This window comes from Numenius arquata, chromosome 24 (assembly GCF_964106895.1).
Source record: "Numenius arquata chromosome 24, bNumArq3.hap1.1, whole genome shotgun sequence".
Taxonomy (NCBI): Eukaryota; Metazoa; Chordata; class Aves; order Charadriiformes; family Scolopacidae; genus Numenius; species Numenius arquata.
In genome coordinates this window covers 5,558,315-5,579,693 of record NC_133599.1, presented here as the reverse complement: position 1 = coordinate 5,579,693, position 21,379 = coordinate 5,558,315, and the positions used below count along the sequence as shown (strand labels likewise).

The following is a 21,379-nucleotide window of genomic DNA, read 5'->3' as shown; positions in this document are numbered from 1 at the left end:
ACGATCACCACCACCACCGTCTCCGCTCCAGCCCAGTCTCCTCCTGCTCCTAATTTGCTTTTATGGAGCAAAATTGCATCAGCGATGCTGTGGATGGAGCCAGATTCTCTGCCGGACTCAGACGCCCTCCGCCGCCTGGGGTTTTGTTTTTTTTTTTTCCCCTTTTAATTTTTTTTTCTGGCTCCAGCCGATGTTGCAGGACCCACAAGATGGCACTGTGTGACAGCAGCACGGGGACTCTGCCACCCGCCTCCTCGGGAGAAATTTGGGGGTGCAGGATCAACGGGGATGGGGGGTGTGTGTGTGTGTTGAAGGGATGAGCTCCCTCCCCTTCCAGGCGGAGGTTGTGGAAGGATGGGGCTGCAGGATCTGTCCACGCAACCTGCGCAGCCCGAGGATCGGTGCTCGGCTGGTGATGAGCAATTTTAGCCAAAAAATTCACCCCGGCAGAGGCGGACGTCAGAGACGGACCCTTGCCCACGGCTTGTGACAGCTTCTTCAGGAAGACCCTCCACCTCCAAGAGAGCATCTTGAAGGGTTGCTCGGGGTTCATGCCCTGGGGTGGCTGCTCTGTGGCATCAGCATCCTGCAGTGCCACGGATGCCACCACCCATGGCCTGGAGCCAGAACCGACCCACCAAAAGCATGGAGAGGGCAGAGACCTTCTCTGGAGTTTATAAGGGTTGCTGAGATCAAAGTATTTTTGGGATCCTCAGCTGGAAGGACCTGGAGAGGTTGGTTTGTCCATCTCTATCCCAAAGCAGGATGGTTTCTCCCTAAAGTAAGCTGCGGTCCACCTTCCTCCTCCGTCCCTCCATGGATGGAGACACTGTGTGATCCCAGTGTCTCCCCATCCTCTCCTTGAAGCCACACAGCCCTCCGAGCATCATGTGGCCGTTGTGTTGGTCTTGGTGTCCCAAGCTGGGGACGCATCTGATGTGCCGGGCCACAGGCATGGCCCAGAGCACCGTGCTGGGTCAGAGGGAGAGACAGTGCAGAGACCATTGTGGGGGGGACCCAGGGACCCCTTATTGTGGCCTCAGGACCTACACCCAAGGGCTGTGGCTTTCCAGGCTGGAGCTGATCCTCCTTGAGATCTTCCAGGTCCTGCTCTTCATTCCATCCTTTGCCTGGATGTTATCTGAGATGCTTCAGCCTTGCAGGAGGTCCCTGCAGAAGTGACTCCCTCTTGCTCCAAAAAGGCCCTTATTCATCAAGCTCTTTCTATTTTCTCTCTTTCTCTCTCTCTCTCTTTTTTCTTTTTTTTTTTTTTTTTTTCATGGACATTAAAAATCTGAAGGCATATTTAGAGAGCAGACAGCTTTGGGCGGGTGTTGCTGGCTAAAAGATCTCTTCCTTCCCCAGATACAACCCATTTGTCTGCCTGGCCACCCCCTCCCGCCCCAGGAACGGCCGCGCTCGGGCGCACGAAGATCTCCCCGGGATGAAAGTCACACGGATAAAATATTAGCATCAGGTCGCGGCATTCCTTCCTCCCGGCCAAACTCACATTACGGATGATGATGATGATGATGGTGATGAGGAGCTGAGCTGCGATGCCTGGCCGGTGATGCAAGGCTTGATTTTTCCAGCACGCTTTTCCCTCGGGCTCCGCGCTCTCCCGCTGGTGCAGCCCCAGGTGGTTTGGGTGTGGAGCTCCGCCAGCCTCCCCCCGCTCCGGATCCGGCCCCGGGAGCCCTCCAGTTGCAGTTACAGTTGGAGCGGGGCTTTCTTGGTGGTAAGATTTTTCTTAAGTGCGGCTCTCGCGCCTCCTGGCTTTTTGGGTGGAGCGTTTGCCCCAGCCACCCCCAATGGCCCCCCGGTAAATGTGGGGGGTGGGAGGGGGTGAGGGGAGCATGTCACCGAGGGGACAAAGCTGGGCAGGGGGTGAGGACGGGACCTGGCCCCCCCCCCCCCCGGGGGGGGGACACTCTGCAGAGCCCGGAGAGGTGCAGAGAGGGATGTTGGAGTGGGGCAGCATCCCCCACTCACCCTCCCTTCGCCCTGCACCAAGGACCCCTTTATCCAAGTGCTGAGCCCCCCGGCTCAGCCCCCCACCCCAATAACAGGCCCAGGTTGGGCTAGAATCCCACCTATGACCCCAAAGCACCCACCTGCAGCCCCCCCCCCCCCCGCCCCCCAACCCGGTGCCAGTGCAGGAGTAAACAGTGCTGACAGCACTGGGTCCCTCGGGTCTTCCTTTTGGTGGCAGGATTGTCCCCTGGGGCACCGCAGCTCTTCACCTCCTCCCCAGCCCCAGGAGATGGGGCTGAGCATCACCAGCACCCCGGGGGGGGGTGGGGGTGGGGGTAAGAGCCCCCCCGGGAGGAGGGGGGGGTTCAGGGGAAGGGCCCCTGGGGCTGGGGTGGTTGGTACCCTGAGTCCCAGCCCCAGCATCCGCAGCTCCGGGGAAGGGGCATCTTTCACGCAGGAGCCGAAACAGGAGAGACAGAGAGAGAGAGAGAGAGAGAGAGAGATGCTCGGGGAGGGGGACAGGGGAGGGTTGCGGGAGGGAAGGAGGGCCTGCAGCCCCCCAGCTGCCCACCGGCCCCCGACCCGTGTTCGGGGTCGGTCTCTCCTGACCTCTGGGTGAGCGAGGGATTGCGAGCCAGGGAGGGATGGGATCTGCTGGAGCCTCTGCCAAGAGCTGGCTCCAGATCCGCAGGCAGCTCTGGGCTGCATTTCCCCTCCGGCGCGAAGCGGTGCTGGGGTGTCCGGGGTTCACTCCTCGCTGACACCCAACCTCCCCCCCCCCCCCGACCCCGAGAGCCTCCCCTGCACGCCGGGCCCCCGCGGGGAGGTGAGCCGGTGCCTGGGGGTGCGGGGGTTGGAGGGGGGGTGGGAGAGGAAGGGGGGGTGGCTGGGATGAAGGTGGTGGGGACGGATGGAGGGATGGATGGATGGATGGATGGATGGGGAGGATGGAGGGAAGGGATGCGGGGATGGAGGAGTGTGGTTGGGGGGGGGGGGGGGGGGGCGGCGGGGGGCTGTGGGGCTGGGGTGGGGGGGGGGGGTCCCGGCCCCCCGGCGGGGCGGCGCCGGCTCCCGTAACCCCGCCGCTCGCTCCCAGCCCTATAAAAGCCCCGGGCGGCGGCGGCGGCTCTTCCCCCGCCGAGCCCCGGAGCTGCCCTCGCCGCCTCCCCCGCGCCCAGCCCAACCGGGAGGCAACCGCCGGGGCGCAACAGGCCCCCCCCCCCCCCCGGCTATTTCCCCCCCCGGCCCGGCCACGCGTGAACGGCTCTCCCCCCTCCCCCCCTCCCCCGGCGCCGCAGCCCCCCGGGGAGGGCAGGGCCCGGCTATGGGGGGGGTGTAGGGGGAGCGGGAGGGGAGGAGGAGGGGGCGCATCCATCCCACCACCCCCCCCCCCCACCACCTTGGCCGCCGCCCCCCTCCCTGAACCCGGCCCGGGGAGGGGGGCGGAGGGAGCGAGGAGCCGCCGGGGCGGGAGGGGCGGGCGGCGGGGCCCCCCCCGCGCCTGGCGCTGCAGGTACCGGGGGGGGGACGACGACGACGACAGGGGACACGCAGCCTGGCGGGGCTCAGGGCTCGCCCCCCCCCCCCCCCCAACCTCCTCCCCGGCCTTGGCGGCAGCATCCTCCCCATCCTCCCGCATCCCCCGCGGCGGAGCCGGGGCTACCGGACACCCCCCCCTACCCCCCCCACCTCCCCGAGCCCTGCCCGCGGCCCCCTCCTGCCTGCACTTGTTGCTGCCCGGCAGGGCTGGGCCGGCTCCTGGTTTAGGGCGGTTTTATTTAGGGGGGGTGGTTTTGGAGGGGGTGGAGGTTGCAGCCTCCCCTGCTGTCCCCCAGCAGCCAGCGGTGTCCGGCTCGGCTCCAGCCTGCTCCCCCTGAGGCCAGAGCCAAGCCTGAGCCCCCCCTTTTCCCCTCCCCAGTCCCATCTCTGCCCCCCTCTCCCGCCTCCGCCGACCCCCAGCTCCTCGCCCGGAGGAAGGGTGCGCGTAGCGTGCATCTCCCATCCACCGAAATCTATGATCAGCTCGGTGTGTGTCTCCTCCTACCGTGGACGCAAGTCTGGGAACAAACCACCCTCCAAAACATGCCTGAAGGAAGAGATGGGCAAAGGGGAAGAGTCGGACAAGATCACCATCAATGTAGGTGGTACCCGGCATGAGACCTACAAGAGCACCCTACGGACTTTGCCGGGCACCCGCCTGGCCTGGCTCGCTGACCCCGATGCCCAGAGCAACTTTGACTTTGATGGGAAAAGCAATGAGTTCTTCTTCGACCGGCACCCCGGGATCTTCTCCTACGTGCTCAACTACTACCGGACCGGCAAACTGCACTGCCCCGCGGACATCTGCGGACCCCTCTTCGAGGAGGAGCTGACCTACTGGGGCATCGATGAGACGGACGTGGAGCCCTGTTGTTGGATGACCTACCGCCAACATCGCGATGCCGAAGAGGCCCTGGACATCTTCGAGAGTCCTGAGCCTGGTGGAGGGGCCGGTGGAGAGGAACCAGAAGAGGAAGGGGGTAGGGAGATGGCCCTTCAACGCCTGGGCATGGATGACAGGCCGCCGGGGGCGGCGGGGGCTGCCGGAGGGGGTGGCTGCTGTCGGAATTGGCAGCCCAAGATGTGGGCGCTCTTTGAGGATCCCTACTCGTCCAAGGCGGCAAGGGTAAGCTCCCAAAAGGCACCAGTGGGGAGGTGGGATGGGGCCATGCTGGGGTTGTGTCTTCATCTCCCCATCCCCGTGGGTGAGAGGGTCTCTCCTGGAGGGTTACGTGGGCCCCCCCATAGCCACCCCCCTCCTACCATGGGGCACGTTTCCCATCTCCCATCCTACAGGAAGTCTCTTCCGTCGTCTCCCCATCCTTTCCCAGTGCATCATATCTGGGGGAGCTGGGCTGAACCTGGGGGCAAGCCCATTCCCTGCCCCCTTCGCACCTTTGGGTGTTGCCTGGGCACCTCCTGGGAACAAGGATGATGAGGGATTGTCAGGGAGAGAGTCCTTGGCAGGGCTGAGTCCTGGCAGAGTCTCAGGATGCTCTAAGACAGGCAGGATCGCTTGGGTTCCTCTCGCTGGGTGGTGTCCGTGCCCACGCCAAACCCCACGTTTAATGGCCCAGGTGTGGAGTGGGGGGACAGGGCTGGCCCCCAAATCAGGCCCTGAAGTAAACGAGACCCTCATGGTGGTCCCCCAGGAGCTCGTGCTCCTCTTCTAGAGCAGCAGCGGCCCCAAAGGACACCCCATGTGTCTGCGCCCCCTCCCTGTGCCCTGTGGGCACCCCCCCATCCCCGCGCCCCTGTCCCCCACCGTCGCCGCGTCGATGCTGCCCACGCGCAGCATACGGTCCCCGTCAGCACGTGCCAGCGCAGGCTCTCAGCTGCGGCAAACACACCAACCCCCTTCATCCACACACATCCCTGGGGATACACCACGTACACACGCACACGAGCACATCCACGTGCTCACATTTCCCCCCCCCCCCACGACCCCCTCCTCCTTGCACACGCAGAACCATCCCCACCCACAGACACCGACGTGCCCGGGATGTATCCCCCACAACCGGGCACATGGTTGGGCTCCCAGCCCTTCGGGCACTGTCCTGGGCACGTGTCCCCTTTCCCAGCTCCTTTGAGATCACCCCCAAAGCGCTGCCCACCGACCCCCCAGACACCCACCCACGCCGTTCCATCCCCATCCGGTCCCATCCCCGCCTGTGTTTTCCCCCGGCAGCTTATAAACCCGCCGCACGCGCGCGCACACACACTCACACACACACGCACACACATATATAGGCAGTTGGGATCTTAAATGAATTCTGGATGCGTTTCGAGGTGTAAAAAAAGCCATCAATGGTAAGAAATCCTGCAGGCATTTCACACCCGCCGGCGGCGCGCGGGGCAGGGGGGGGTCAGTTTGTCAGGGGGGTGTTTTTTTGCAGGGAACATAAGAGCAACACACACAGACACACACACACACACGCACACAGAGAAGATGCTTGGGCAGCAAGAGCTTTACTCATTTTGAAAGGGGTAGCCCTTCCTTTGCCCATCTCCGAGGGCTCCTTGCCTCCCAGAGATGCTCTGGGCGATGCAAAGCTCCAAATTAATAAATAAACCCGAGCGGAACAATTCAACTGGGATTTTTTTTTTTCACGTGGGTATTATTTGGTCCTGCTTTCCCCCCCCCCCCCCGCCCTCCCCTCCCCTCTGAGCTGCTCTCAGAAAGGCGTTTGCTGAACAGAAGCGGGAGGAGCGTGTCGGAGGGAGCCGAGATGGCTGTGATGTGAGCCCTGACTGGGCTTGGAGTGGGACCGGTCTGTACTGGGAGCTCCCTGCTTCCTTCTTACTGCGCTAAGATAAAGCTTAGCGCTGCCACGGGGACGGTCACCTTCCAGCGGTGACGCTCACAGGCTCTTCTGGGTCCTGTTTTCTGCTTTAAAACGTCGATACGGTTTTGCGATGGCTTAGGAGAAGTGCTTTGGCAGAAGGGGAAACTGAGGCACGGAGCAGTGAGACCAAACCAAGTGAGCGCAACCTGCCCAGTGCACCCAGTTAATGCAGGGAACCGTTACTGGTTTGGAGTTTCTATGGTTCCGTGGAGTCACCGTCCGGCACTAGGATGCTCCGGGACCCACGAACATCTTTAGGGGTGCAACGTTCATGGTGTTGCCCTGCCGGTTGGGGGTGGCTGAAGTGGGATTCCTTTAATACTGCCCCGTTTTGGAGTCTCCCCCCTTCCTTTCCAGAGGCAAAGGGGTGCTGTGAGCCACGGCGGGTGGCCTGGAGATGCTCCGGAGCGTCTCACCAAACCTTGGCAGCAGCGGGAAAGAGAGCGGTCCCAGGTCCGGTGCCTAAAACCTCTCCCTGGGGCGTGCGACAGCGGTGACTAAGAGTCTCGGGGGCTGAATTTCTCCGGTCCTTGCTCCTCCTCTCCCGCGGAGCAGCCCCTCGGGCCCTGACTCACTTGGCTCCTGGCTATTTCCAGCTTTCCCTCCTCTCTCCCGGCACCTCCTGAGCTGGCAACCGCCTGAGCGTGCAGTTAGAAATTCCCTCCCCAAGTTTTTAGCCTCATCTCCTTGTAGCATCGATGCCCAACGGGATCTTGGCTCCTGTGTCTAGTCCAGTCTCGGTGAAAATATGGTCCCGAGCGTAGCTGCTCTCCCAGCTGCAGAATAAAACTCTTTTTCTCCAAACGGGAAACTGCCCTGGTTGTGATTTCACCTCTCCTTCCAAACTCCGCTCACTTGAAGCTCCTCATTTTTCCCTTTGCAGCCCAACTTCTGGGGTCCTGACCCCACTTCCATCGGGATTTCCAGGCCGGTGACCCTCTGTAAGGGTCATGGGCTCTTTTGGGAACACCCATCCCAAGCTGTTGAGCGCCTGTTGGGATTGTGTAGATCATTGGCAGGTTCTGGAGGACTTCGGTGGGGCTTTTGCTGCTGTATTGGTGGCCACTGGGTATATACGCATAGATTTTTATTTTATTTTTAAGGCAGTTTTGGAAAACACCTTGAGCTTGGAGCAGAGGCCAAAGCTGAGATGAGACATCTCAGGTCAGCTCTTCAGCTGACCCAAAACTGGAGCAGCACTATTGACTTTGGGGAAGGGGGAGGGGGGGTGAGGGGGGGTGATGCACCGGCTGCGAACCTGACGCTCCTATTTTTAGAAGTTGCTTTTGCTCCTGGGGCTAAATCAGATCTCACCTCCACAGCTCATCCAGCAGGGCTGCTGCGGTGCCTGCGTGTTTGCAGGGTCTCACTCTCTTCCTTGGTAATTTTTTTTTTTATTTTGCTTCCTACTTTGCTTTAAATCGAAGTTTTTAATCTCCGCGTTTTCCCGAGACTCCCCATACGGTGAAACTCAGGAAGGTTACTCAGCCTTCAGCTGAAAAGCGGATTATTTTGGCCGTGCCACCGCTGTATAGACACGCTCACCCGGTTAAACCAGCCTTGCTTTAAGATGATGCTTTTTGGTTGGGTTTTCTTCCCAAATTGCGTGGGGCTGATGGGCTGATGGGGCTGCCTTCGGCGCTGCCACCAGCGGAGCAGCATCACGGCGCGTGGTCCAGCATGGGCTGGTCTGGGGGGGGACTGTGGAGCATCTCAGCCCACCCCCAGGCAGGTGTTTTATCAGCGCTGAGGGGGGGGAGAATCATCTTCCAGAGGTTTCTCCGTCAATTAAAACCTGGCTTAAACTTCACACCTAACTTTTACGAGGGCTGATGCTCTCTCTCTGCTGGACCCACACGGTTTTGCCCTTGGGGACATCCCTCAAGGATGCTCTCGGGCAGGCTCAGGGATGCCGACACGTTATCGCCAGTGTCCGGGGCCGGCTTTTTTTTCTCCGGCGTGACTCAGGCTGTCTCTGCTGCTGATTCACTCCAGCCGAGGACCCGGGTTGTCGTCTGGAGCGGGCTCGCGGCGCGGCTGCCTGCTGAAACGCAGCCCCTCGGGTGGCTTCAGCAGCAAAAGGTCGCATCCTGCTCGGTGCGGGCAAGGTGTGTTGAGCAACAAAGGGAGCTGCAGCGGGATCTGCTCCCGGGAAGCCAAACCGGCCGGGGCTTTTGTGCCGGAGGAAGGTAGAAGAAGAGCTTTTCTGCTCAGAGGCTTTATTTTCGGGGGCTCTTGGAAACAGATGCTCTGGGTAATGGACTCATCATGAGCTCATCCTGGCGGGGAGGAGGCCTGAGCAGGATTGATGGGGGGGGGGAAAGAGAAACAACAAAGTGTTTTCTTTCTGGCACAGCCTGCGATTTCCACCTCTCATCCAAGGCCTGCATCCTGCCGTGGGGAGGAGGAGATGCGGAGGGGGTAAAGGTCTCGGTGGTCAGGCAGAGGGGAGAAATGAGAGCGTCTGGGTGTCACCAGGTCCAGGCATCAGCGGGATGCTGAGCTCTGCCTGCTCCTCTCCTCCTCATCCTGCCCTCCCAGTCCTGGGGTGGGCACATCGTCCACCACTGACCCTTAGGGAGCAAGGAGGGGGCAAAAGGATGTCTCTGATCCATCCTGACCCCAAACCTCACAGTCATGAGTGGTGCAAATACCTCATCTAGCGGGCTTGGGGATGAAGGAGAGGGAAAGCTCTTTGGATTAGTCCTCTCAAAGTTCTCTTTTCATGTGTGTTTCCAGTGGAGCCGTGCTCCAAACCCAGGCTGGTGCAGGTCTCTCTTCCTCCCTTCATCACTGTCATCTCTAGCATGTCTCCACCCATAGCTGGGGCCCAGCATCTCTTCATCCCTTCATCACTGTCATCTCTAGCATGTCTTCACCCACAGCTGGGGCCCAGCACACCTTCCCCTGTACATATCACAGCACTCAGAGAAATGTTCCGGACTGATGGCCCCAGACACTGAGGTTTGGTGTCAACTCATGGGACAGGTCCAGGGAACCCTCTCCATTCTCCATCACTGGTCTTGGGGAAGGGGGTGGCAGCAGCATAACTCCTGGGGGGTTTTAAGCCTCATTTTTGTTGAATGAGAACATCTCCCATCACTGCTATTGCTATTGACTAGGAGGGATTAGAAGAGATGGACCAAAGGCAGGTGACACCAGAAGCGTGCCTCAGGCTGCCCCAACGTTGTTGTCATGGTGGTTCATAAAACTGCTGCTCTCCTCCACCAGTTGACCCAAATCACCTAATGGCCTGGGTAATCTCTACTTTTGCAGGTAGTTGCTTTTGCCTCGCTTTTCTTCATCCTGGTCTCCATCACGACCTTCTGCCTGGAGACGCATGAGGCTTTCAACATCGACGTCAACGTGACGGAGACCCTGGTGGTTGGCAACACCACGACGATCCTGCTGACGCATAAAGTGGAGACAGAGCCCATCCTCACCTACATTGAAGGGGTCTGCGTCCTGTGGTTCACCCTCGAGTTCCTGGTTCGCATCATCTGCTGTCCAGATAAGCTTCTCTTCGTTAAAAACCTGCTCAACATCATTGACTTTGTGGCCATCTTGCCCTTCTACCTGGAGGTAGGTCTCAGTGGCCTGTCCTCCAAAGCTGCCCGGGACGTACTGGGCTTCCTACGGGTGGTCCGTTTCGTCCGGATCCTCCGAATCTTCAAGCTGACACGGCACTTTGTGGGTCTCCGGGTGCTGGGCCACACGCTCCGGGCCAGCACCAACGAATTCCTGCTCCTCATCATCTTCCTCGCCTTGGGGGTCTTGATTTTCGCCACTATGATCTACTACGCTGAGCGGATCGGAGCCAAGACGTCCGACCCCCGCGGGAGTGACCACACTCACTTTAAGAACATCCCCATTGGGTTCTGGTGGGCTGTGGTCACGATGACGACCCTGGGCTACGGTGACATGTACCCCAAGACCTGGTCGGGCATGGTGGTGGGGGCTCTCTGCGCCTTGGCCGGGGTGCTCACCATCGCCATGCCCGTGCCTGTCATTGTCAATAACTTTGGGATGTACTATTCGTTGGCCATGGCCAAGCAGAAGCTGCCAAAGAAGAAGAAAAAGCATATACCCCGTCCGGCCCCGCTGGACTCCCCTACTTACTGCAAATCCGAGGAAAACTCCCCCCGTAACAGCACCCAGAGCGACACTTGCCCCTTGGCAGTAGAGGAGGGGGCGGCTGAGCGGAAACGGTCAGGTGAGACCCCAAAGGTGGGGCAGAGGGAGGGGGAGACTTCTGGGAGCACCCCAAGGCAGTGTTTTTGGTCCCCTGTGTCTCAGAGTCCCTCTTGGGTTGGTGAGAACTTGGTGGAGAAAGGTCTGGGGCCCTTGGGTGTCCGGGTGTTGGCTGCCGTGTTGGTGGACCATGATGCTGCAGATCAAGATGCCCTCTCCTGGCAGGGGGGAAAGGCCATATCCCGCTCTCCTAATGGAGATCAAGTCACCATGGTGTGATTCAAGGTGTCCCTACCTAACCCACCTCTTCCTCACCCTGACAGAGGCAAGACCATTTTCCCAATTCCCATCTTAGCCCGGTAATGCCCTTCGGGTAGATTTTCTTTTGCTTCCTCCCGCTGTAAATAGGGCACCAAAATGGATAAATCCATGGATATTCCCTGGGATTCCTCCTCCCCATTCATCTTCTAGTAGATGTAGCATCCCTGCACGGCAAGGTCAACGTTGCTCCAAATCCTGCGCTCGGGCAGGAGCAAAATCAGCCCCTGTACGTTGATTATTTGGTCTCATGCACTGAGCTGAAGTTTGGGCTTTGGCCAGTTGTTCCTTCAGGTGTAGGGGCCATGGCCCCCACTGTGGGCAGTCGGTGGGCAGCATCACTTGGGCTAAGCTTGGGGGACTGCAAGAGCCCTGCCGTGGTATCATTGCCGGCCACGGAGGCTGCTTTGCCCCTTTCATCTTGATTTGCTGCCACCAGCACCTCCCAGCAGCCAGCTTTGCAGCGTGGAAGCAGGAGGGACCACGGTGGGGTTGTGTCCTGCACCAATGTGGCATTACCTGAGGTCAGCCCTGAGCAGCCAGTCATCTGGCCACATGTCTAACAGTGATGGTCCTTCACCTGCGGGGACACAGGGAGCTCCAAATGCCCCAGCTGGGTGTTTCCCTTTATAAATCTCCCCTTTTTCCTGTTGGAACGGGTCCAGAGGAGGCCACGGAGATGCTGGGAGGGCTGGAGCCCCTCTGCTGTGAGGACAGTTGGGGGGGTTCAGCCTGGAGAAGAGAAGGCTCCAGGGAGACCTTCCAACCCCTTCCAGTCCCTAAAGGGGCTCCAGGAAAGCTGGGGAGGGACTCTGGATCAGGGAGGGGAGCCATAGGAGGAGGGGGAAGGGTTTGACACTGACAGAGGGGAGATTGAGCTGAGATGTGGGGAAGAACGTCTTTGCTGTGAGGGTGGTGAGAGCCTGGCCCAGGTTGCCCAGAGAAGCTGTGGCTGCCCCATCCCTGGAGGGGTTCAAGGCCAGGTTGGAGGGGGCTTGGAGCAACCTGGTGTGGTGGGAGGTGTCCCTGCCCAGGGCAGGAGGGTGGGAACTAGATGATCTTCAAGGTCCCTTCCAACCCAAACCATTCTATGATTCTATCCCATCTGCCCCAGGAGCCCGGGCAGTGGGGAGCAGTGAGAGTGCTCTGGAGGAGGAGGTCAACCCCATCCCTTCACCCCAACACTGATCCAGGATTTCAGGCCAGACCCTCACCTGGCATAGCAGCCTCTCAGCTAACGAACCACTGAGTCAGATGACATAAATTAGCACATCACTGCTAACCTGAGCAGCCTGTATCTCAGCAGGGTGAATTTTGGAGAGCTAATTCCCGCCAATTAGGTGGGTGGATCTCAAAGACTAGGGGTGCTTCTTCCCTGGCAAACCCTGCTTGGGTATATAACCCTCAGGGAGTAAGAGCTGCTGTTGGTTGCTTGGGATTAAAATCTGCCATGGTCCTGCTCCCCTGGATGCTCTAAGTTGGCATCTCCAGGCTGGGATCAGTACCTGAATTTGTGAGTGTTGCTTTGGGCCATCTGCAACCTGGTCTTCTGCTTCCTGGCATGGTCTAAGCAAACCCTTCTGGCCACCCTGAGCGCCTTGTCCTGTGGGTTTATTGACTGCTGATGGGTCTCTGCCACCTTCTTGCAGACTCTAAGCAGAACGGTGAGGCCAATGTGGTACTGTCAGATGAGGAGCAGCCACTGTCCCCGACTGATGAGGAGAAACGGCCCATGCGGCGCTCCAGCACTCGGGATAAGAACAAGAAATCCTCCACGTGCTTCCTGCTGGCCACTGGCGACTTCTCCTGTGCAGCGGATGGAGGCATCCAGAAAGGTACAGCTGATGCTGGAGGTGTGAGCTGGCCCATGGGCTGGGGAGGGGGAGATGGAGGAGCGAGGTGGAGGTTTGTTGCATCGATCCCAGACGTTGGTTCATCTCCATCTGCCTGCCTGGCTGTGGTTCTCTGCTCCCCAAATCCACCTGTCCTCCTGCCTCTCCATCTGCTTCATCTCCTTCCACCATGTCTCTCTGTGCTAGCTCTATGCTTTTTGTTTTCTCCTTCCCCAAGTTCTCCTCCTCTGATTGCCACCATCTGGGGTCTGTGACCCCATGCTGGCTGGGGACAGGTCTGTCCCTTTGCTCCCCAGTGCTCTGACTTCTCCTGTCCCTCCAGTTCTTCTCCCCAGGTTTCCATCACCCGGCTCAGGGTGGTGTGAGGGGGACATCTCTCCTGGGGAGGTGGTGAGGTTGTGACTGAAGGTGGTCAAAAAGTTTTCAGTAGGGGGAAAAAAAACTCCAGAGGCTTTTCCTTTCCTCTCCCCCCGCCCCCTGGATGTCTTTTGGTGGGTTCGAGCGTGGGGAGCCGCGATGTGTCAAGTTCTGCCTTGCCAAAAACACGGGGCTGCCAGAAAGGCTGTCTCCTTGGGGCTTGGAAAGGGAGCTGTGCGAAGTGTTGAGGTTTTCTATGGGAAACTGAGGGGGAGATGAGTCAGGAAAACACAAAACTCTACTTCCCATGGCAAAACAACAGTCCTCTTCAGTCTGGTCCCTTTGCACCGTCCTCCAGCCTTCACTTCTCCACCAGCGAGCATGACCCATGCCCATCTCCCAGCACCCCAGCCCCTGGGAGGGTAAATCCGGTTCCTACCCTGAGCCACAAAAACCCAGCTGCACCCTGGATTGCTGGGCTATTTCTTAGGACAGGGCTCAGTTTTTTAGTTCTGCCATTTTTCTTGTGTGCCCAGGGTGGTGTGGGATGATGTAGCTGCAGAGCTGACCTTCCTCTACCTCCTTGGTGCCATCTAATGCCAGTTGCTCACAGGGAACGGTGGCCGTGAGCTGGGACTGGGTGGGAGAAAAGATGATGTTCTGCATCTCTGAGCTGCTCGCCAAGACCTGCCGGCTCCTGGTGTGGGTGCTCTGGAGGCCCTTAAGGGTTCTTTGCTGTAGCACTGCTTGGGATGGTAAAGACTGGGTGGGTTTGGGACACAGGGAGGTGTTTGGGGGCAATCACGTTTATTACATTAATAGAAGGAAATTGGTTGCTTCCTCCTGGGAAATCAAGGATTCCCTGTGGCACTGCTGCTCAGCATCGTCCCTTAGAAAGAGGAAAAAAATGAGAAGCTTTGTTCATCTTTGGGTAGAAGTGCGTGTAGTGCACAAATATTTGCTTGAAATGCCTCAGGGTTTTTTTCCTGGAAGTGCCTTTTAATCTGAAATTAGTCTCTTTTCTTAATGCCTGCTAACACAAAGAGGTGAGGGGGCTCTAGTCCTGCTCCAGGCTGGGGGGACGGGGGACGTCGAACTGAAAGGGCTGAAGGAGAGGGATGAAAGCCAGTGAGGATCTTCATCCTTACAAGATGCTCAAGTCAGGCACCTCTTCAACTGAAGCATTTGAGCTTGGTCCCACTGAAGCCAGGAAAATCAGAGTAGGTCTAACAGCTGAGGATCCAGTGATGCTCTCACTGGGCTCCCAAATCATGTTACTTGGTTGCAGGAGATCAGGAGATTCATTTCATGCGTGGTGGCAGCAACAGCTATTCGAGAGGGCACTTTGGTGATCTTCAGTGGTTTCTTCTGGTGTCCTTCCTGAAAAGTTCCTGAAAATGTGCTTTATACAATTAAAAAATAGATGCGGGGGGGTTCCACCTTGCTGAAATGGTCTTGAACCTGGAGAAAGGTGGATCTGTTGTCCAGAGGGGCTTGAGTGATGCCCGAGACCTTTTGGGAAGAGGGAGCCTTGCTATCTGCTGCTGGGGATGGACCGGTGGGATGCTGTCCCAGGAGCTGTCATCTTCCCTGGTGAAATGCCCCGGCGTGGTCAGGGTTGGTGGTGACCAGAGATGTTCAGAGGGGCAAAGCACCCTCCTGCGCTCCCGGTGAAAGCTGTTGGGAGCCTCAAAGGCGCCTCTTCGCTTGGTCCTGATTTATCTCCTGCTGAGGCTGTTTGTTCTGGTACTGGGATGCTGGCAGCTCTGCAAATTGAGATGAGCTTGGTTCTGAGCCCAACTTGCTGATGGCCATCTGTCAGATCCTGGGACAGGTACCGATGTCTGTACAAGCTGTGGAAATCAGGGGATGGAGCTGGTTCAGGAATATGCTGCAGATCTCAGCATCCGTCATAGTTTGAGCCCAATTCCAGTGGTTGGTCTCATTGGGGTGGCTCAAAGAGAAGAGCTACCCCTGCCCACCACCCCTTGGAGATGGCCCCTGAAGAAGACCGAGCTGGATTGCAGTGGATTGTCATGTGGCACGTGTTTCTTGTCCATGTTGCTGCTTCCAGTGTTGTCACCTTCCTCCCCTGCCGCCAGGGATGGCTCCGGACCCCGTATCTCCCTCCAGCACTGAGGTCCTGCTCAGCAGTTCCCCAAAACGTGTCCTGCTGGGGCACAGACACGTTGGCGTGGGTCTGTCTTGGCATGTGAGCCCTCTTCTTCTGCTTGGATGGAGGGATATGGAGGCAGGATGAGCCCAGCATCCCCTGTGGTGGCGAGATTGGTTATGATGGTCTAGGAAAAGGCAGTGATTGAAACCAGAGTGGGATTTCAAGAGGAGCCTCAGGAAATGGGGCTGAATGGAGGGAAGAGGGTTTACCTTGTGATGGCTCTGGCATCGCAAAGCGGTGATTTTTGGCTTAATTGCCGGAATGCAGGGCATCACGCAGCTGATTTTCACTCCGTTGCTTGCTATTAGTGCAGGGTCATGACCAGCACGTGGCTTGAGCGGTGCGGGATCGAGCGTGGGGACCCTCACGTGAGCACCCAGCGGTGACGCTCGGCTGGGCGAGCAGGGACAAGCCCCCGTTTGCACGGGGCCGTGCGTGCCGGTGCGTGTGAGGCGCAGATGAGCCCCCAGGCTGCTGTTATGAACAAGCACAGGCGTTCCTGGGCAATGCCTCCTGCTCGCCTTACCCCGTCCCCATCTGCTGCCGCCGCCTCAGAGCATCTGCGAGCATCCCCACGTGCGCTCGGGAGCTGCGAGCATCCGCACGTGGGGAGCGCAGCATCGCCAGCACCCCCCCCTCGGGGAAGAACCCCCCCAGGGGTTACCCCCTGCCCCACCACGCTGTTTATGAGATGCCTCTAGACGGGTCCTTGGCAACAAAGCCATTAATAAAGCAATCCCGGTGACCTCAGTTAGCACCTCTGCGAGTTGCTGGGATACCGGCTCCGTTAATGAATGGCACCGGTGGTAATTAGCAGAGCACAGCCCTCCTGGCGCTTTGTGGCTTGACTCCGTGGGGTGGCACCTGGCCCTGAGCTTGGTGAGAAACCGCGATGGCCTTGAGGGATGGAGTCCCGAGCTCCTTCCCAGGTGCTCCCATGAGCGTGGCTTGGGAATAAATTGATGGAGAAAATTGAAGTGTTGGGCTGGGGGCAGGTTTGCCCTCGGAGTCCCATTGCAGAGGGGCTCTGGGGCAATCAAGCGTCTTTATGAAGTGCTGCCCCAAACTGTGATGCTTGAGGCTTAATCAAAGCTGGCAGCGTGATTTTTTTGGCCCTGTTCCTACGCCCGTTTCCACCCGTTTCTATTCAATGACCTGAGCAAGAGGGCAAAGAGCATCCCTATAAAGTGCTCAACGACATCAGCGGGTCCTTGCGTCGCCAAGGCGCCTTCCAGTAAGACGTGACCCCATAACACCTCTCTGCCAAAATGAAGTTTTTTTGGGTGCTGGATCCATTGATGACCCCGAGCTTTCAGGGACCGGTTGCATCTCGGCACAATTACTTCCCACGCGCAGGGCTTGGGGTGGCAGGGAAATGCATAAGCTCTTCAAAGAGCCTCAGCGCTCCTGGGAAAAGAGCAAAGTTTGCTGAAGGATGAGCCCGATGCGTTTTTTTGGGGGGAGAACAGGGGGGTCTTTGCATCAGCTGCTGTTGATGGGAAACATCCCCAGCTCGGGATGGGGCTCCCCGGCTCAGAGCTGCGCTCGCTTCCCTCCGCGCTCGCTGCGTGGATTCATGCCAAAAAGTAAATAAGGAAATTGCTCTTCTCTTTGGGGCCTGATTCTGCTCTCGCTTCCACTGCAGGAGCTGGAAAAGCTTTGCCGAAGGCAGCAACAAGTTTGGGCAGATGGTCCTCTGTCTCCTGGACCGTTCTCTGCTTCAAAGGAGGAGGAGCCGTGTCTCCTCAGGGGGGCTGAGATATGGGGAGGGGTTGGAGACTCCCGTGCCTCCCTGTGGGCTGCTGTGGTTGGGAAAGGATTAAGGGAAAAAGAAGTCTAAAAAAGGGGATAAAAATCCAATTTAATGAGGTGGTGCTCTGGAGCCTTTTCCAGGCGATGCTCGTGCCTCAGCATCCTCCTCGAGGGGTGTGGGGGCGATGCCGTGATTGTTCCGGTCTGAGCGTTAATCCCTGATCCAAGCCCCAAATATCCTGGCTGAGCCAGCACCCGCTGTCGGTACCTTCCCATCAAAGCAGACCCTGAAGCTGTGCCGTTACCTTCCCGGGGAGGGGACGGAGGTGGGGGCCGGTTTCCCAGCTTGGCGCTGCCCAAGGGCCCATCCATCACCTTGTTTTTCTGCTGTCAGGGAGCCGCCTCCCTCCGCTCCCCCCCTGCGTGTGAGCTCACACGCGCTCGCTGTCTCCGGAGCTCGCCGGTGCTTGCGGGGAAGGCAACGGCTGGATTTGCTCATCCGGATGCTCTCTGGAAAGATGCGTCGAGCACGGCACGGCATTGGGCTCATCGCGGCCGGGAGCGTCCTTAATTTCCCATCTTTTGGCAGCAAAGCTGGCCCTGCGGGGTGCAGCGATCCGGAGAGCAGATCTCAGGGCTCATCTTTGAGCAGGGCTGCCGTTTGGATGTAAAAATCCGATTTTCAGTACAAATACTTTGTTTCTTTCCAGAAAGAAAAGTGGCTTTTGACCTGCGAGACCATTTGTTCTGGCTGTTGCTTTTTAATAAAAGCTGAAGCAATTTCTGGCTCTTTGGGGGAGTGTAAAGGGCTCCCATGCTTAAAGCAATAGAAATATTTGCTTTTTAATGCAATTTCTTATGGAAAATAATGAGCATGTCTACCTGCTCCTTTCCATACAGAAAGGTGTCAGCAGCAGCTTGCTGCTACAGCCAGTTTAAAAACCAGAGCCGGGGGAATAACTCCTTCCAAATCCCATATTTGCTCGAGTTCTGCTGCTTTTCCCCGTTTGCTTCAGCCCGCGAAATCCCCAGACTCATTCCTCATTCCGAGCAATTTGGGAAACAAAACTCCAAACCCTCCCCAGGAGTGATTTGGTCTCCCAGCATCAAGGATTTTTTGAGTCCCGGGTGCTGCTGGGCTGCACGGGGAGCAGGGAAGGGAGGTCTGGAGGATCTGCAGAAGTTTGGTTGCCCTCAAAAAACAAAAAGAATCCCCTTCCCGGTGTGTTAATTTTTTTTTTTTTTTAGGGGATTAAATCGGGGTGTGGGGCTGGGCGATGCTCACCCTGGGGCTCTTTGCTTTCCGAGCCTTGGGAAGGAATCTGCCGGGCTCTAACCTCTCCCTTTTCTTCACCAAGGCTATGGAAAATCCCGGAGCCTCAGCAGCATAGACGGTGTGGCAGGATCCACGGTGGGCTTGGCTCCCCTCGCCTCCCGCTGCAGCTCTCCCTGTCCTCTGCACCGTCCCTGCTCTCCCGTCCCCTCCATCCTCTAAAAACGCCACCCGGATCCCGCTTTGTCGTCTCCTGTGGCTCTGTTCCCCATCCCCCCCCTTACTTTTTCCCCCCCCTTTTTCCCTGGTGCCTGTCCCCAGCCAAGCCCCAGCTGGGACATCTCCATCGCTGAGAAGCGGGTTCTGACCTTCTCCAGCCCAGCGCTGCCGCCGTGCTCCCCCCTGCCCGGTTTGCAGGACGTGTAACGTCTCCATTGAACTCATCTCGTGTCCACGTGGTTGGGACAGTCCCCGGAACGGGTTGAGGGTTTGCTTAGTGGTTTTTTGCCTTTTTTTTTTTTTTTTTTTTTTTTTTTTTTCCTCCTCCCCTCCAAACCTTATTCATCCCAAATAAATCGGGACAACCCCCATGCGGTTCCCTCTGGTGTCGAGCCCTCCTTCCCGTGGGCCGTTTGCACTTGGGCTAAAGGGTGATGGAAATGCAAGGACATGTTGACTCATAAAATTATATATCATTGTGCTGGAAATGGCTGAGTTCATATAATTTTAGGTCTTATTTATTTATTTTTAAAACAGCCTCAACTTTCTGGAGGTAACAGATGAATAAACCTCTATTCCCTGCCCAGCGGTGGTTCCCCTCTGGTTTTGTGCCTTTTTCTGCCCAAATCTCACTAGTTCCTTCCCTGCTCGTGTGTGCTGCTCCATCCGACCCTCAGGGATGGGCTGAAGGTGGCTTTGGCAGCCTCGAGGTCCCAGGGGGGCTGTAGGGCCCCGGGCTGGGTGCAGGGAGCAAGCGGAGGCTGGGATAAAAGGATTGGAAAAATAGATGTATGGTGTTCCCATGAAGCTGGGAGGTGGGAATATGGGTCGCTGGGAACAGTTGGGAAAGCTGCCGTTGAGTACTGGGGAAAGGAGAGATTTGAGACCAAACGATGCCTAGATGGATGGGGGGATGACTCCTCTCCGGAGTAGGATACAGGGTGGTGGGGCAGAGCATCCCCATGGGCCTGGGAGTTGGGTTTGAAGCGGGTCCTCCCCCAGCTCGGGAGGATGAGGTTGAAGTGCCAAACTGGTGACGCACTGCTGGCTTTTTTTTTTTTGCTCGCATCATTAGATTTTTTGGGATGATTTGGAATGATCTCAGGTGTCTTCCCGAGCTAGAACAAAACCTTCAGTCCCCTGACTTCTGGCTCCCGGCTGGCTCCGTCCCCTCCCAGGAGGCATCTGGCTCTTGGGTGGCTGAAAGGGGCTGGTTTGCTGGGAGCAGCCCTGGTTTTGACCCTAATCCCGGTGCTCGCTTGGCCTCTTCCCTTACTCTGAGCAAGTCCAGCTCAGTAGGGCTGAAGCCTGGGGGCTTTCAGCAGGAGGATGGGGAGAAAGCAGAATGAAAGCCCCAACAGCTTTTTGGGGGTCAGTCCCTTCCCCTCCATCACTGTTGAACCGGAGCTGGTGCTCAGGGGACGATGCAGAGTGAGGGTCCCCTTGGTGCGAGGCTGGTCCCCGCATCCTGAGTAACATGCTCTGACATGCTCTGGGCAATCCTGCTTTGGCAGGGGAGTTGGACTGGATGATCTTTATGGTCCCTTCCAACTCTAAAAATTCAGTGAAATTCAGTGAAATCCCAAAGGAGCCGGGCTGGATTTTGGCAGATCCCACAGCCAGGACCCTCCTGCTCCTTCCCAGGCTCCCCGTGCCTCAGTTTCCCTCAGCATAGAGAAGGGTTAACAGCGAGAGTCTCCTGCAGTAAAGCTCCTTCCTGCCACGGTGCAAGAGATGCTACACAAGGGAGAAGCATTAAATGCCTCTTCTGGCTTATATATTTTTTTTTTTCCCTCCCCACTGAGTTGAAGGAGCTGCCAGGAGGAGCCAGTCACCATGTGGCCAAAACAACCCCCCTCCAAGTCCTACATGGGGCCAACAAGAAGCTCTTGCCTTTTATTTTGCTTTTCTTCCTTCCTTCCTTCCTGCCTTCCCCTCTGCAAGCGGAGAAGCAAGAGTTGAAGGGAAGCAGAAAAGAGAGGAAAAAACTTGGTGCCATGAGCTGGATCCTGGAGCTCGATGGCAGGAGCTGAGCGCTGGTTAGATCCGGTACTGGAGCTGGAATTTCTCTGAAATTTAGGGAGGAATTAGGATAAACTGCATTCCTCCTCTGCCCAGGATGTCCCATAGTGGTTCCTGACCCTTGTGCCCTGGTGGTGATTCGCTCCTTGCTGGCAGCACCCGAGTTGTAGCTGCATTCCTTGAATTCCTGTAATTAAAGTGTATTTCCCTACACGAGGTATCTCAGCAGGTTGATGAATCACCCCAAAACCCCATGAGCTGGGCGAAGGGACGAGTACGGTGGCACCATCCCAGTGCTTGTGTGGTGCATCCTCCCCTTCGGAGCGGGCTCCTCTGGAAGCAGGAGGAGCTGGAATATCCCCAGCCTGCGCGAGAGGGAAGGTCACTCTCTATGATTCCAGTGGTCTCTGAATCATAAATAATTTAACCAAGGGCACGCGCTGACTTTGGGGATGAGCCAGGCATGAAAAACCAGCTCTGCTGCCCTGTCTCTCACAGAAACAGCAGATCAAGAGGCTCAAACTTTGGGGATTGAGTCTTCTTGAAAGCAGGGGATTAATCCCGGAGCAGACGCAGCCACAGATCCCAAGAGATCCTATCCTTTCCTTTCCCTCCCACCAGGCTCCCAAATCAGCTTATCCAAACACCGGAGCCGGTTGCCTGGTGTGGAAAACCCTTGGTGGACCCCAAAAAAACATCTCATCCCCCATCAGATCACCGAGGGTTGAGGCTGAGAGCTGACATGGAGCGGGCACGATGCAATTTTTAGCAGTGGCGTTATGCAACTCGGGAGAAGGGATGACTAATGTGCAAAAAAACCTCCTCTAAAACAACCCAGCCCCGAATGGGAGACGGAGGG

General features: G+C 57.6%; 1 protein-coding gene across 4 annotated transcripts; it reads left to right on the top strand.

Annotated features, from left to right (window-relative positions):
- The first annotated feature begins 1,570 nt into the window (after positions 1-1,570).
- Positions 1,571-18,501, top strand: KCNC4 (potassium voltage-gated channel subfamily C member 4). Of its 4 annotated transcripts, XM_074163248.1 has the most exons (5): positions 1,571-1,738; positions 3,893-4,639; positions 9,636-10,572; positions 12,518-12,703; positions 18,365-18,501. In XM_074163248.1, exons 1-5 carry the CDS (start codon positions 1,571-1,573, stop codon positions 18,499-18,501), a joined length of 2,175 nt encoding a protein of 724 aa, XP_074019349.1. The 4 variants fall into 4 exon arrangements, with proteins under 4 accessions (XP_074019349.1, XP_074019351.1, XP_074019350.1 ...); XM_074163250.1 differs by lacking the exon at positions 1,571-1,738 and having other exon boundaries at positions 3,989-4,639; positions 9,636-10,586; positions 12,589-12,703; XM_074163249.1 differs by lacking the exon at positions 1,571-1,738 and having other exon boundaries at positions 3,989-4,639; positions 9,636-10,617; positions 12,557-12,703.
- Positions 18,502-21,379: the final 2,878 nt, after the last annotated feature.